Source organism: Xenopus laevis, chromosome 2S (assembly GCF_017654675.1).
Source record: "Xenopus laevis strain J_2021 chromosome 2S, Xenopus_laevis_v10.1, whole genome shotgun sequence".
NCBI classification, from domain to species: Eukaryota; Metazoa; Chordata; class Amphibia; order Anura; family Pipidae; genus Xenopus; species Xenopus laevis.
Window position 1 is genome coordinate 137,260,125 of NC_054374.1, and position 14,272 is coordinate 137,274,396.

General features: G+C 41.4%; 1 protein-coding gene across 3 annotated transcripts in view; it reads left to right on the top strand.

The window, feature by feature from the left end:
• The window catches only part of cbx5.S (chromobox 5 S homeolog), a 30,443-nt gene extending 17,022 nt beyond the window's left edge, over positions 1 to 13,421 (top strand). For 2 of the 3 annotated variants that reach the window (XM_018248088.2, XM_018248089.2), the window contains exons 3-6: positions 6,347 to 6,506; positions 7,456 to 7,621; positions 7,960 to 8,057; positions 9,175 to 13,421. In XM_018248088.2, the coding sequence (XP_018103577.1) occupies positions 6,347 to 6,506; positions 7,456 to 7,621; positions 7,960 to 8,057; positions 9,175 to 9,325 (575 nt within the window). In that variant the 3' untranslated portion in view covers positions 9,326 to 13,421. The remainder of the gene's footprint in view (positions 1 to 6,346; positions 6,507 to 7,455; positions 7,622 to 7,959; positions 8,058 to 9,174) is intronic. The other variant, NM_001087394.2, reaches the window with a different exon arrangement.
• The last annotated feature ends 851 nt before the right edge of the window (positions 13,422 to 14,272 follow it).

Genomic DNA, 14,272 nt, shown 5'->3' on the forward strand with positions numbered 1-14,272 from the left:
TGCCGATTTACTAACGGGCGCTGGCGTAAATTCGCTAGCGAAGTGGACCTACTCTAGCGCTACTTCGCACCCTTACGCCAGGCGAAGTAGCGCTATGCGAAGGGACGTAACTACGCTAATTCACTAACTTGCGGATTTTCATGAACGTTAACTCTTACGCCAGACTTGCCTTCGCCAACTGAGACCAGGCGAAGTGCAATAGAGTAGATAGGGCTTGCTTAAAAAAAGTTAAAATTTTTTCTAAGTCCCAAAAAACGCTGGCGTCTTTTCCTTTTTTAAGGGTGATAGGCTGAAAAAGATCGTACATTTTTTTGGGGGTACCCTCCTTCCCCCCTACATTTCCTAACATATGGCACCTAAACTATACAGTGGGCACATGTATAGGGCAAAATAACAATTTTTATTGAATTCACATAATAAAAATTGTTTACATACTGACCCCTGAAACGCATAAGGTGGACTGTCAAGGGGTCAGTATGTGACCATTTTTTATGTGAATTGAATAAAAAATGATTTTTATGGATTTTGAGCTACGGGATATTTTTTCGTGAAGTATATAAAAGTATGAACAAGGCATATATGACTGCTATAGTTATTGTGGATACACATTAATGGTTTCCAGTCTGAGAATCCATGATCATTTTTCATGTCTGTTTGATTGAGACCTGAAGACAAGAAAAGTCTCCGTTCGGGTCAAGAGTTTTCAAGGTGACCTCCTATGTGTTTCATGTGCAACTAGAGATCTCTCTGCTAAATATGATCTGCAGTCCTCAGCAATACCCTAAATGCCACCTGGCTGTGGAAAGTGCTGTGAGGGCCCAGGTGATTGCAGTGTAATATAATCTCTCAAACCCTTTTAGTTGTCACATCACATTTTAGCATGCCAGCAGTATTTAAAGTGCCGTTTTTAATTTTGTGTTGTTGATATTGGGCATGTGTTGGGCATGTTTTATACATAAGTGCTCAGATGGCCTATATATTTTATTGCATATATACAACTACTGGATTTGTAAGAGTATGGCAGATATGAGCAGCAGGCTGACTGACTGCAAGGCAGATGCTTCCAAGTACAGGTATGGTGACCTGTTATTCAGAATTCTGTGGACCTTGGGTCTTTCTGGATAATTGCGCTTTCTGTAATTTGGATCATCATACCTTAAAGGGGACCTGTCACCCTAACAAATAAATTCAAATTATTTTTTATCATGTAAGTTGAACAAAATAAACTTTACTTACACTATATTTATTATTTAAATTTAAGATTCCTTCAGTCTTGGAATTACACAATTACAGCAAGCAGGCAGGAGCCATTTTGTGAACACTGTTATTAAGATAAATTGTTACCCCAAAATCTTGTGTATGCACCAGAATGGGGAAACCGACGGACAAGCTAAGTTTACAGGTGATGGGGGGGCAGGCCGAGGGGTCTTTTTAAGGGTATTACAAATTTACTACATTACTACATTGCCGGTAAATTTGTAATACCGGCCCCGGCCTTGGCAGGTGTTTTACATGCTAGGCCGGTAAAATACCTGTCGGGTGTCAACCCTACCCTCTCGTAATTCAGAACTCTCTGGATAACTGTTTTCCAAGTAATAGATTCTATACCCTGCATCAGTAGTTAGGTTAACCCTGTGTCAACTCTAGAAGGTATAATTCAGCTTTTATTGGTCTGTGTATTGTCACCTTAAGAAAGTGAGCAAGCTCTTGAACTTTTAAAGGAGAAAGAATAGCAATTAGGGTGCCAAAAGGTAGGCACCCCAAGTAACTATTTTTACTTACCTGACACCCCGGGCCGGTTCTCCAATCAGCAGAAAACTGCACCAGCCCAGGGTTTTTCTAGCGAACACCACAGAGAGATCCTCTTCCTACTTTATCAGTTTTCACATTTCCTGGGGCAGACACATGCACAGTAGAGCGAAATAGCCAGTTTTTTTGTTAAAGTCCGGCTTTCCACTCTACTGCGCATGCGCAACTGCGAGAAGACCCGATGAAGCAGGAATAAGATCTCTTCACCATGGTGGTCACTAGAAGAACCCTGGACCGGTACGGGGTGTCAGTTAAGTAAAAGTAGTCAGGGGTGCTATTCCTTTAACCCCAGAAAGTTCATATGTGTACAGAACCCTGACGCTCAGTCTGAATTAATTGCCGAATCCTTTGGATAAGGAGTAGCCAGCATAGGGCTAGATCCCAATAATTCTGTGATCTAGGAGAATAAGGTTTTCAGTCTATAGGTCATATCTTTTATCTGCTATGTAAATGTGTGCCCTTGTAGCCCAACTTCAGCTTGCATGGCTGCCCCCATGGCTACACAGCAGCTGATTTAAGCCAGTGCCACATGGGGATTTATCTTGGCCTGCAGAAACGCGCAGAATCAGCCCAAATGTTGACATTAGCCTGGGTCTGCATTAGCCTAGGTGCAGGCACACGCAGCCCATTTTGGCTCTGAAATGCTAGAGTTTGCTAAAATATTCTGTGTATGACTGAACTTGGGCCATTTCTGAAGCACAAAATTTTTTTTTTCTTCGTACAATTCCTACAAAACCCTTTCTCTTTGTGATATTATTGGTGCTTTAATTAGCTGGTGCCACTGAATGGGACAACGGTTGGCCAGAGGGATAATATTCCTGCTGTCTGTAAACTGAGCTGGAATAAAAGTGTTATCTGTGTGTTTGGCAGTTGCCATTATTAAGTGTCAGCTGAGTCGTTGCTGTTACGGCTTCCCATGAACACAAGGCTGTGGGAAAGCTGCTGAGTGAGTTATGAACACTGGGCACATTTTCCCATGACCATAAACCACGACAACCAATCAAATTGTTGCATTCGTTGTTCTACCTGTAGCTGGCTTTAAAAAGCCATTCACTGAGTGGTTGCTACGGGTAACTGCCCATGGACAAATTTGCCCAGTGTTGATAAATGAGCCCCACTGTGTTTGGCCAGCTATTGGCCGCATTTCACGCTGGTATTCTGGCATCACAATGAGCCTGCCCAGGCAATTGGGGTGTATAACATTTCATCAGTAGGATCAGCAGTGACGGCCACGTAACTTTCCACATCAATCAAGTGCTCTGTTGTAATTCCACTTCTAGTGTGTTTTTTCCCGTTTCATATACATATGCATTATAGTGATTTAAAATGTCCATGTTTTCATGAATCCCCCCCATCTCCCTATACTTATACTTGCTCCATACAGCATACAAAGCTTTCATTTGAGAGCTGCCTATAAACCCATTCCCAGATTAAACCCATGCAGCTCTGTGTCTTCTCTTATTTCCTTTCAATTTTTCACCCCATCCCCCCTAGACATGGGGGAAGGGAGGCCAGCCTCCTCTGCAGAGCTACTTTTTTTTTTTTTTTCTTCTGTTCTCCAACCAGATGGGGTGGGGGAGCACTAGCCAAGGCTGTTTAACCCTTTGGTGACATGGTGAAAGTGATGCACTGAACTTGTATAAGCCACAGATTTATATGATGCTCAATCCAGCTGAGGGCTCCCAACAACTAATCATAAACTTTCCTTATAAAGGTAGCATGCTGCTTATATAATGTGTATTACTGCAATTCTCATTGGCCTCAATATTCTAATTCCGACTTTAGTAGCAGATGGTTTGTACATAACTGATCCCTGTAGTGTTTGGAACATGTGCAGTTGGGGTGAGGTGTGAGTGCATTCCTCTCGTCACAGTATTTTGTACATCCACAATCCCTTTCATTTTCTCCAGGCAACCGGCTTCCTACATGCTTTACAGCAGTGCTGCAAATGCCTGTGCCTTTTAGCATACCATCCCCTTTGAAATCCACTAATTTGTAATTAGGGCCAATAGATACAGTAGTAACAATTACCTTAATGTTCTCCAGCCAGACGGGGGTGGGGGGAGCAACAGCCAAGGCTATGGAGACCGTTTAACCCTTTCGCGATATATTGGCTGAATGGTTTAAATTTGTCTGCAGGAGAATATACTTTATGACAAAGAATAACAATCCAGTATAAAATGATGTGTGAATTGAAGCTGAGCATACACTCCTTTGGCAATGTTGCTAAGCGAGCTGTACTTTATCTGATTTGGGCCTAATTGGACTTATAATGAGCCCCTAGGGCAGTGCTCCCCAACCAGTGGCTCACGAGCAACATGTCGCTCACCAACCCCATGAATGTTGTTCCCAGTGGCCACAAAGCAGGTGCTTATTTTTGAATTCCAGGCTTGGAGGCAAATTTTGGTTGTATAAAAACCAGGTGTACTGCCAAACAGAGCTTCCTGTAGACTGCCAGTCCACAAAGGGGCTACCAAATTGCCAATCACGGAACTTATTTGGCACCCCTGCCCTAGGGGTAACTGTCGATGACAAACACATCAATGTGTTCCTCCAGCCAGATATCAGTGAGACACGCCAAAGGAATGGCCAAATCAGTCTGTAGGGGCCGACTCAACCGTAAGAGGCACATTTATCAATATTCGAATTACAAATTCATTTGAGTTGTTTTTTTTTGTTTTTTTTAACTCGAAATTCAAATATGAATATCTTCAACTCTGACAAATTTAACCAAGTCCTAAAATCTGTCAGGAAAGCAACATCTCCATTTGCTCACTGGACCTCTCTCATTGACTTATACAGCAATTCGACAGGTTTTAGGCGGCAAATAGTCAAATTCGAATTTTTAAAGGGCCAGAGTATGATAAATCTCAAAAATCGAACTCTATTTTTTTTTTTTTTTTTTTTTTTTTTTTTTTAAATCTGAGTTCTCCTAATTCCCTAGTCGAATTTGACCATAAAAAAGAATATAGACTTTTCAATTCGACCCTTAAGGGCAGAGACACACGCTCGGATTCGGGGAGATTAATTGGCCAGGGACAAATCTCCTCTTCTTTGGGAAGACTAATCTACCCGAACTGCCTCCTGCCGGCTCACAAGGAAACTTCGGGCGACTTCGGAAAACGAAGTGATCCATGTGCCACCCCTCTGGCTATTTCGATTCTAGCTGGTTGAGAGGCAGTTTGGGGAAATTAGGCGTCCCAAATAGAGGCAATTTATCTCCCCCAATCTGAGCGTGTCTCTGCCCTAATAAATCTTCCCCTAAGTTTGTGTTTGTTTGGAAGTGTTTGGATTTAATAATAAAAAGCACTAAAAGGGATATGAAGACGAGTTACCATTCAAAGTTACCTATTTTATGTCTAGAAGGTGACAGGTGACTTCAAGATGTTGGATCACCTCAAATCCTTTGATCTTTGGGCAGGCTAATGATCACAGTGTAAGGTTAGCTTTCTATACTCTATAAACCTCTTTGTTATGGTTATGAGCTATTCATCAGTGCCTCGGACTCTCCGTAAAGTAACCTCAAATAACCCAAGTTGACCCCTGCAGCTGTGACAGTAATGTGTTATTCCACCTGCCAACGATCTGTGACACACGAGTAGCCATGCCAACAAAAGTCAGTCAGCTGAGTTGAAGGACATATCGGCACTGCCATTCAAGGTGCAAATCTGCCTGTGTAACTGGCCAGTGTCACATGACATCATTTCGTGATCACAGCCAGGTCAATGTAAACCATCTTGGCCATTTGTTGAGCATGATGATCCTCTTGAAAGAGTATAGGTGAACCCTTTGTTATATTTTAGCTTGTAAAACTATATGTGTTTTGTTGTATTCACTTAGCCTTACACAGGACATGTATAAACGCATACCATTTCTTTCTAATTTTTTAAAATCCATGTAAGAGAATTTCTTTGTAAATCTCTTAGAGCAGGGGTCCCCAACCTTTTTCAATCTAAATGTATTCATAAAATCTCATTTTTTCAACTCTGTGATGAATGGAATCGACCCAAAAACTCAAATCGAATTTGAGTCAAATTCGATTTGAATCTTAAAAACTTGATTCAAGTTTTTTTCTCAGAAAAATCCCCGGGACCTCTCCCATTGAATTAAAGAGCAATTTGTCAGGTTTTAGGTGGCGAATAGTTGAATTGGGGTTCTTTAAGGGCCAGAGTATGATAATTCTCGAAAATCGAAAAATTAAATTTTTTTTTTTTTTATAAAACTCCAACTTAATTACAATAACTCCCTAATCGAATTTGGCAGTTTTGACCATAAAAATGTTTGAAATTTCAATTTGACACATGATAAATGTGCCCCTTAGCGTGTAAGCTCAGCGTGGTAGGGACCATCTTCCTCTAGTCTCTTTAACACTCTGCTCTTAACTTGAATGCAGTTTTATTCTTATTATGTATGTATTATTTGCTGTTTTAATATACCTTCTACTTTACAGAGCTGCATGTGCAAGTAGTGCTTCATAAATAAAATCTACATACACCACTGTGAAACTTCTATCCATTTTATAATATCTGTTCTGCAGGTCCAAGGCCCAATAGGGAGAGCACAGTGGGCAAAAAGAGCAAAAGAGCATCAGATGCCTCCTCCTCTGAGGAAGAAGAGTATGTTGTGGAAAAGGTTCTTGATCGAAGAGTGGTAAAGGGACAAGTAGAATACCTTCTAAAGTGGAAAGGTTTCTCAGAGTAAGTCTGTCACCTTTTAATCGTGGACTTGAAGTGGGATACACAGTGGTGCTGGGTGTACAGTTCTGGGGGTCGGAATCTAGTTACAAGAGCGTCCTAAACCTGTCGTGTGGCCTCTCAAGCAAACGGATGAGCTAGACTTTAAAGGACAAGTATAGTACTCCTTTACTTACAGTGCAATTGCACAGGTCTACCTATATACGAGGGCTCAATGAGAAGTACTGACGATCAGTACAAGATTACCACGCTTGCACACCCTGGCTCTCCACGATAAGATGACCCGGTGCACTGTGATGGAGGCCTCGGCAACCTCAACAATACGAATACAGGAAGAATTCACTGGCACACAAGGGTTCTTTCAAGCAGGTACAAGCCCTTGCTATATTTTATTTGCAGAGGTGCAACGTTTCGGGGTAAACCCCTTTATCAAGCATCATGCTTGATAAAGGGGTTTACCCCGAAACGTTGCACCTCTGCAAATAAAATATAGCAAGGGCTTGTACCTGCTTGAAAGAACCCTTGTGTGCCAGTGAATTCTTCCTGTATTCAATGAGAAGTACCACACAAACATTGACATCCCTGGCCAGTGCATTCTTTCCCCAAAGAGGAGCACTGGCCCTGGAAAAAACGTAGCAATTTAATTCACTGGGGGGGTTGTAACAGATTGGCATCACCCCGAGTGAATCTTCATGCTCTAGAACAGTGATCCCCAACCAGTAGCTTGTGAGCAACATGCTCTCCAACCCCTTGGATGTTGCTCTTGCTTATTTTTGAATTCCAGGCTTGGAAGCAAGTTTAATTGCATAAAAACTAAGTATAGTGCCAAGCAGAGCCTCCCATAGGCTGCTACATCGTAGGCATATTTTTAGGCTGTGCATATTTTCTTAATGCTATTGAGAATTAATAAAGAATACCAGCAGTGTTAACCTTTCCGATTCTGTCCTCCCAGGGAGCATAACACTTGGGAGCCAGAAAAAAACCTTGATTGTCCAGAACTCATCTCTGAGTTTATGAAGAAGTACAAGAAAGCGAAGGAGGCTGAGCCAAAAGCCAAGACGGAAAGCACCAAAAGGAAAGCTGGAAGTGACGACATTAAGGCAAAGAGGAGGAGAGAGGTGTGTTGCTAGTTGTTTTTCATAATGTGCCAGTGATATCTCTAAGAACACGAAAAATGACTTCTTTATTTTATGGCCACAGAATGTGACACATGGGTTAACTAAGGATGGCTTGTCCCCTGAAACAGGTGTCCTATTCTGTGGCCGCTAAATAGTACCCATTAATGTGCTACCCCCAGTGATTATACCTTTCCTTCACCTTTAAGTTACGCCCATTTACTCACACATTTTTCGGAGCCCTTCTGCGAAGAGTGTGGGGGGAGGGGTGGAAGGGAGCTGAGCAGTTTCCTGAGATTTGTAATGATATAAAGCATAATTGTATTCCAAACATCTTGCAGAGCAATGACATCGCACGGGGCTTCGAAAGAGGTTTGGAGCCAGAAAAGATCATTGGTGCTACAGATTCTTGTGGTGAGCTGATGTTTCTCATGAAATGGTAAGTGTGATCAATGTGTTTCCATACTTCAAATAGACCAAATAATATATTTGATGAAACTGAATTTAATAGCAAGAATAAATTGTTGTTTGTGTGTCTTATGCATCACTATTGTGTATGGATACCTATATGACCATTGCCAGTTTTGTAGGCTGTATGTGTCAGCTCTTACTGATATCTTCAACACTAATTGGGCTAGGTGCCAGCAATAATACTCTCTCTGCTGTACAGTCCGTTGTTGTGCTACTGGCAGGCTGGTGTGAGAAAAAGCAAACTACTTAGCTTTGCAACTATGCAGCCACTTGCATAATGTTGTACAGGTATGGGATCCATTATCCAGAAAGCTCAGAATTACATAAAGGCCACCTCTCATAGAATCCATTTTATCTAAATTATCCAAATGTAATCATAAAACAGTACCTTGTACTTGATCCCGACATGATTTCATTTACATGATTTCTAGTAGTCTTAAGGCAGGCTCCCCAACCTTTTTCAGCCGTGAGCAACATTCAGATGTAAAAAGAGTTGGGAGCAACACCAGCATGTAATAAGGTCCTGGGTGGTGCCAAATAAGGGATGTGATTGGCTATTGATAGCTCCTATGTGGACTGGCAGCCTACGGTAGACTCTGTTTGGCAGTAAATCTGGTTTTTATGCAACCGAAACTTGCCTCCAAGCCTGGAATTCAAAAATAAGCTCCTGCTTTGTGGCCACTGAGAGCTACATCCAAGAGGTTGGAGAGCAACATGTTACTCATGAGCTACTGGTTGAGTGAAACTGATCCACTGCCTTCCACTCTGAGTGTATGTAAGCCAACCAGGATGGGATCAGCCTGTCTGTGCAAATTTCAGTGTGGAAAAGCTATAACCTAAAGGACCACGGTAAATTGTTACATAGTTAAATCGGGCTGAAAAAAGACAAAGTCCCTCAAGTTCAACCCCTCCAAATGAAAACCCAGCATCCACACACACCCCTCCTATATATGTATACGTTATAAAGGAATATGTATCATGAAGCACACTAAAAATTGGGCTGAACCTGTGCCTGTCTACATGTACCCATTAGCACTGCTCAGCCCAGTTCATTCTTTTTAACTCAAATTCTGCTTTGCTTTTAGGAAAGACTCAGATGAAGCTGACCTGGTGCTTGCTAAGGAAGCCAACCTGAAATGCCCACAGATTGTTATAGCATTTTATGAGGAGAGACTGACTTGGCATGCCTATCCTGAAGAGTCAGAAAGCAAAGAAAAGGAAGCGGTGAAAAGTTAAAAATCACTTTTAACATCCCATATATTTTCCCTTCTTCATTCAGACACACACTCACACACTCACAGTCTACCTACTCTCCCTACCTGCCCTGGTCAAACTGCTGTCATGGGCAGAAACTTTTTATTTGTAATATAGAAATAAGCCTCTGAGACACTCCAGCAAGTGGCATTTGCACAAAGTCGTAGCAGCCATTAAAAGATGTTTCAGCGGTGGCGTATTCATCCTTGTTTGCTCGGAGGCAGAAGCCAGCGACTTTTTAAAGAAGAACATAGGCCTCTAGAGTGTTTCAAATTAAACCAATGGTTACATTTTTGTGTTGGGTTCAGAACAGCTCGGGCACATTGATAAAAGAACTTCCGTCATCTAATAGTGATGATACTGTGTGCTGTGAAGGGATCCTTGCTGCTTACTCCCATTCTTGGACGCTTGTTCTCGGAGGGAGAAGACTTTGTTTTTTTTTTTTCTGTTTTAAATATTGTTTTAATATATATCATCTGTATTCATTGATGTTGGGTCGCTTTGCCTTTACTTATATACCTGAAGATGTTTGGGAGGGCACAACAACAAGGATCTGAATCTTCTCACATAAAGGGAGGAAGCCACTCAAAAGGAGACCAAGAATGAATTCCATAAAGACAGTAAGCCAGTGCCAGACTTTTGGGATCCTCAAAACCTTGAGAAGATGGGGTGCAAGCGAATGTGGGTTTGTATGTGTGGTTCAGTTGATGTGCCATAGTTTGTAAAAAAACGTCATTCTTTTTATTAGACATACTGAAGACCATATGAATTCCCTTGGAATTGTTTACCAAGTGGGTGAGGCCCTAGGCATTATTATTATAATCCTATTTTTAGTTTTTCCAGTATTCAGAATTAAAAATATTAGGTTTTATACACATTTTATAATACAATAGAAGGATGTTGCTGATAAATCGATTGCTCTGCCAAAGCTGTCAAAGTCCAGTAGACTTACTTACACTGGAAATTCTGCTCCCTGGAAGTAAGCTATGGCGACCAATCAGGTTCCTGCTTTCATTATTTTGCAGCTGGTTGAACAAAGCTAATGACTGGTTGCTGTAGGCTACTGCCAGGTATAAATTGGTGGATTAATAAACCTGAGTGTATTTAGTCAGTAGCCGTGCACAAGGATGATTTACTTATACAGGTGCTAACTTGAAGTAGTTCAGTTTCCCTTGGCAACCAGTCAGATCTCAAATTATGTACATCACTCGGAGCAACACTAATTGCACCTAATAGCATGTAAATCAGCCACACAATCTGTCAGTGGATCCCAAAAATACGATCAGATGTATCGAATGTTATTTCTTTGAGATGATGTTGATTTGTAAGAGCAGCAGAGGTGTTACAAATGTGACCTGTACAGGATCTGTGCCTAGCTGAGCACTGCTTATGAGTGGCAACTCACTGTACATGTAAAACTCGTAGCATAAGAGGCCTGGAGTTTCAGAATAGAGGCTGGAGTCTTACCAAAAAAAAAAATGACCTCCTGTTACCCTCCTTAAAATGCACAGTGCATAGAATTACCATTGATTCTGGGTTTGTCGTTGGGCTGTGCCATGCTACGTGCTACAATCAAGTTTCCCTATCTAAGACAAAGGTGTTTTGTTCCTTGCCACACAATCAGCCTCGGCACTTTAGTGATCTGGTAAATCGGACCGCTTGTAGTCTGAAATACCAGATCCCTACTAGATCCAGGGATATTCAGTACAGACCGTTATTAGAAACAGAGGATACAGTCACCATTCTTTATTATCAGAGGAAACTGTAACACATTATTTCAGCAGATTGCTGCTTGCCCTTTAACAAATGTGTATGAAAAGCACTTTTCCTATATGGAGACGTTCCCTAAAGTGAAAAATGGCACAGAATAATAACAAAAAACATATACCTTGATGTTCTAAAAGGTATGTTTCATGTCCATTCATCCGCACTGCACCACAGAGCTACACACTAGAACAACATTCATTAGCCTGTAAAGAAGCAGTTGGGCAGCACAGGCTTTCCAGACTACCACTATAACTCTGCTACCTCACAGCTTTCAGTGTTCCCTTCTTGATCTGAGAGTTAAAGCACACATGCTTCGTACTATTCATTTGACCTGACAAGACTGACCTGCCAAGTCAATACACAGTATTTTTTTGGGGTGGGGGAAGGAGGGTGGCACAACTCGGTAAAATAAGTAGATGTAGTACCCAAAATGGCCAGCTCTAAACCAGTATTTTATATGGGTCAGAAGTCATAGGGCATAGTGATCTGTAACGGGATGAAATTTGGGGTTAGCATTTTTCCTACTTCAAGAATTTATTCAGTATAAAAATAAAAACTAGGTAAATAAATAGGCAATGCAGAAAAAAAAATGTTTCTGATATAGTGAGTTAGGCAAAAATGTAATGTATAAAGGCTGGAGTGACTGGATGTCTAACATAACAGAACACAAATTCAGCTCTCATAGTTTCCACTGATTGGTTACCAGGCAGCCACCAGGGGGACCACCTGGATCATAATTGGTGCTTTTGAATCTAAGTTGAATGCTAAGGATCAATTGCAAACTCACTGAACAGTTATGTCCCATGTGGCCCCCCTTAAAGTCACTGACTAACTCAGAGATAGAAAGCTGCAAAGCAGGAAGTAGTGTTCTGGCTATTATGTTAGACATCCAGTCACTCCAGCCTTTATACATTACATTTTTGCCTAACTAACTATATTAGAAACATTTTTTATTTTTACACTGAACTGTTCCTTTAAGGGCTGAGCCACATCATGCTTCAAGGGGCAACATATTTCAGCCCTGATCTGGATGGGTCAGGAGCTTTTCTGAAGTGTATATCTGGGGTGTACATTGAAATCAAACAGTTTATTCAGTGAAGCTTTAGGAGCCTTTGTCTCTCCTTTAGATAGAACCCCAGGCATTGTGGACACCGCTGCTATTATCAGCATTCACAATGGATTATAATTGTTAGCAGTGGGAAGTGTAGTCTCACATCATGGCCAGAGACACTCTGTGATGGATAGCTCTCTAGTAAACGCAAGTCTGGCTTGCTGGTGTGCCAGGGACCTTACAGTGGGTGAAATCTAAATGTGCCACCCAGCAACTTCCTTCTCCCTCCAGACCTCAATGGGAAGATCCCCTTATTGCTGCATTTTGTAGGACTTTTAACATGTGCACTTATAAATGGCACTTCCACGGCTGCGCAGCCATATCATGGGCTATGGGAATGATCCATCTATATAAAGTTGAGGGGGTAAAGCATTGTGTTAAGTATCCGTAACAACTGAATGCAGATTTTTTTACAGTGAGCCCTAAGAAGGGTGATTCTATTCAATACAGTCGTGTAGCTTTTCACTTTAGGAGACTTATCTGTGATTAGTGCTCCTGTCATGTGAAGCACTTTGGTTTTCTTGTAAAAAGCACTCGTATAAGGGGAGTGATGACTGTCTTCTCATTTCAGGTTATTCCATGTTAAAGGAACAGCACCACCCATGTTCAGGCTTTTGCCTTTTGGGGAGGAATCCCCGTGTAGTGGCCTTAAGCAGACATCCATATTTCTGCTTTGATCTTCAGTATATGCCTAGAACTTACACACCAGTGTTACAAAGTGATATTAGCCTCTTGTCTGTTGGCTTTCACTGCTGGTCATTACAGGACAAAGAATATTCTACATTACAAGCTACTTTCTATGATGTTTCTTTTTTTGTGTTCTTTCTTAATGAACTGTCTGGAACTTGCTTCCCATCCAATTATATACCAAACAGTGGCACACAGGCTAGAGTATCTGGTGTATTCTTTTTTTGTTTTGTTCAAACAATGAATTGTAGGTGATATTTACGTTCAACTAAGAGTTTACCGTGCTGCTTCATTCTTTTCTTGTTTTTCATATACCATTTGTTGTACTCTGCAGGTGTTTCTTTGAGGTCTGTGAGAAGATGAAGTGTGGGTTCCATGAAAAATATATATGCAGAGTACTGTAAAGACTGTAATTGTGCTTAACTAATATGGTACTTTGACTAGGAGTCTGATGGTGACTTCAAAGGTACACAGACGCAGAGGCCAAATGAATAAAATAGGTGTAAGAAAAGATCAACTCTGAATTTTTTTATTATTACAGTTCTGTTCATTATACCATATTTAAGAATGTTAGAAAGTAATGTCATGGACATGTTGTATTGGAACGTTGCATTACAGCTACCAGGCCGGACCAGCATCCCTGCCAACATTTTAGCACTTGTATCGTAAACATTTGCCAGCAGAATAGTTCAAGTTAATCCTTGTAGATTCTTAGGAGGAAAGGAGACACTGGCAATTGCCCTTGTAGTCTTTTTCAACTGACCTTGTAATCTTTTCTAAGGAGTAGTTAAACTAACTAGTGTAAGGAGAGGAGACCTTAGCAACTGCCCCTTTAATCTACTTTAAGGAGGCTGCCCTAGTAGTCTTCTTTTTAGAAGGAAAGGATTTACTGGTAATTGCCCTTGCAGTCTTTTTCAACTGACCTTTTAGTCTTTTCTAAGGAGTAGTGGGGCACTGGAAATTGCCCTTGTACTGTACTCCTAATGGTGGCCATACACTATAAGATCCACTCGTTTTGCAAGGTCGCCAAACGATCTTTCTCCCGATATTCCCACCAAAGGCAGGGCAATATCCAGCTAATCCAATCCTGCAGCCCTAGGGAATGGGCGCCAACGGGACGAGGACCACATCAACTAGTTCAGTTATCGGTCGGGAGGCTCGTCGGAAGGCCCCACAGCTTATATCTGCCCGTGTATGGCCTCCTTGTAGTCTACTCCTTAAAAGGAGAGGAGACACTAGCATTTGCTTTTTTAATCTTCTCTTAGAAGTAGAGGAGGCACTGAAGTTGCTCTAAGGAGAGTAGACCCTTCCAATTGCCCCTTTAATCTACTCTACTAGGTTGCCATAGTAGTCTTCTTTTTAGA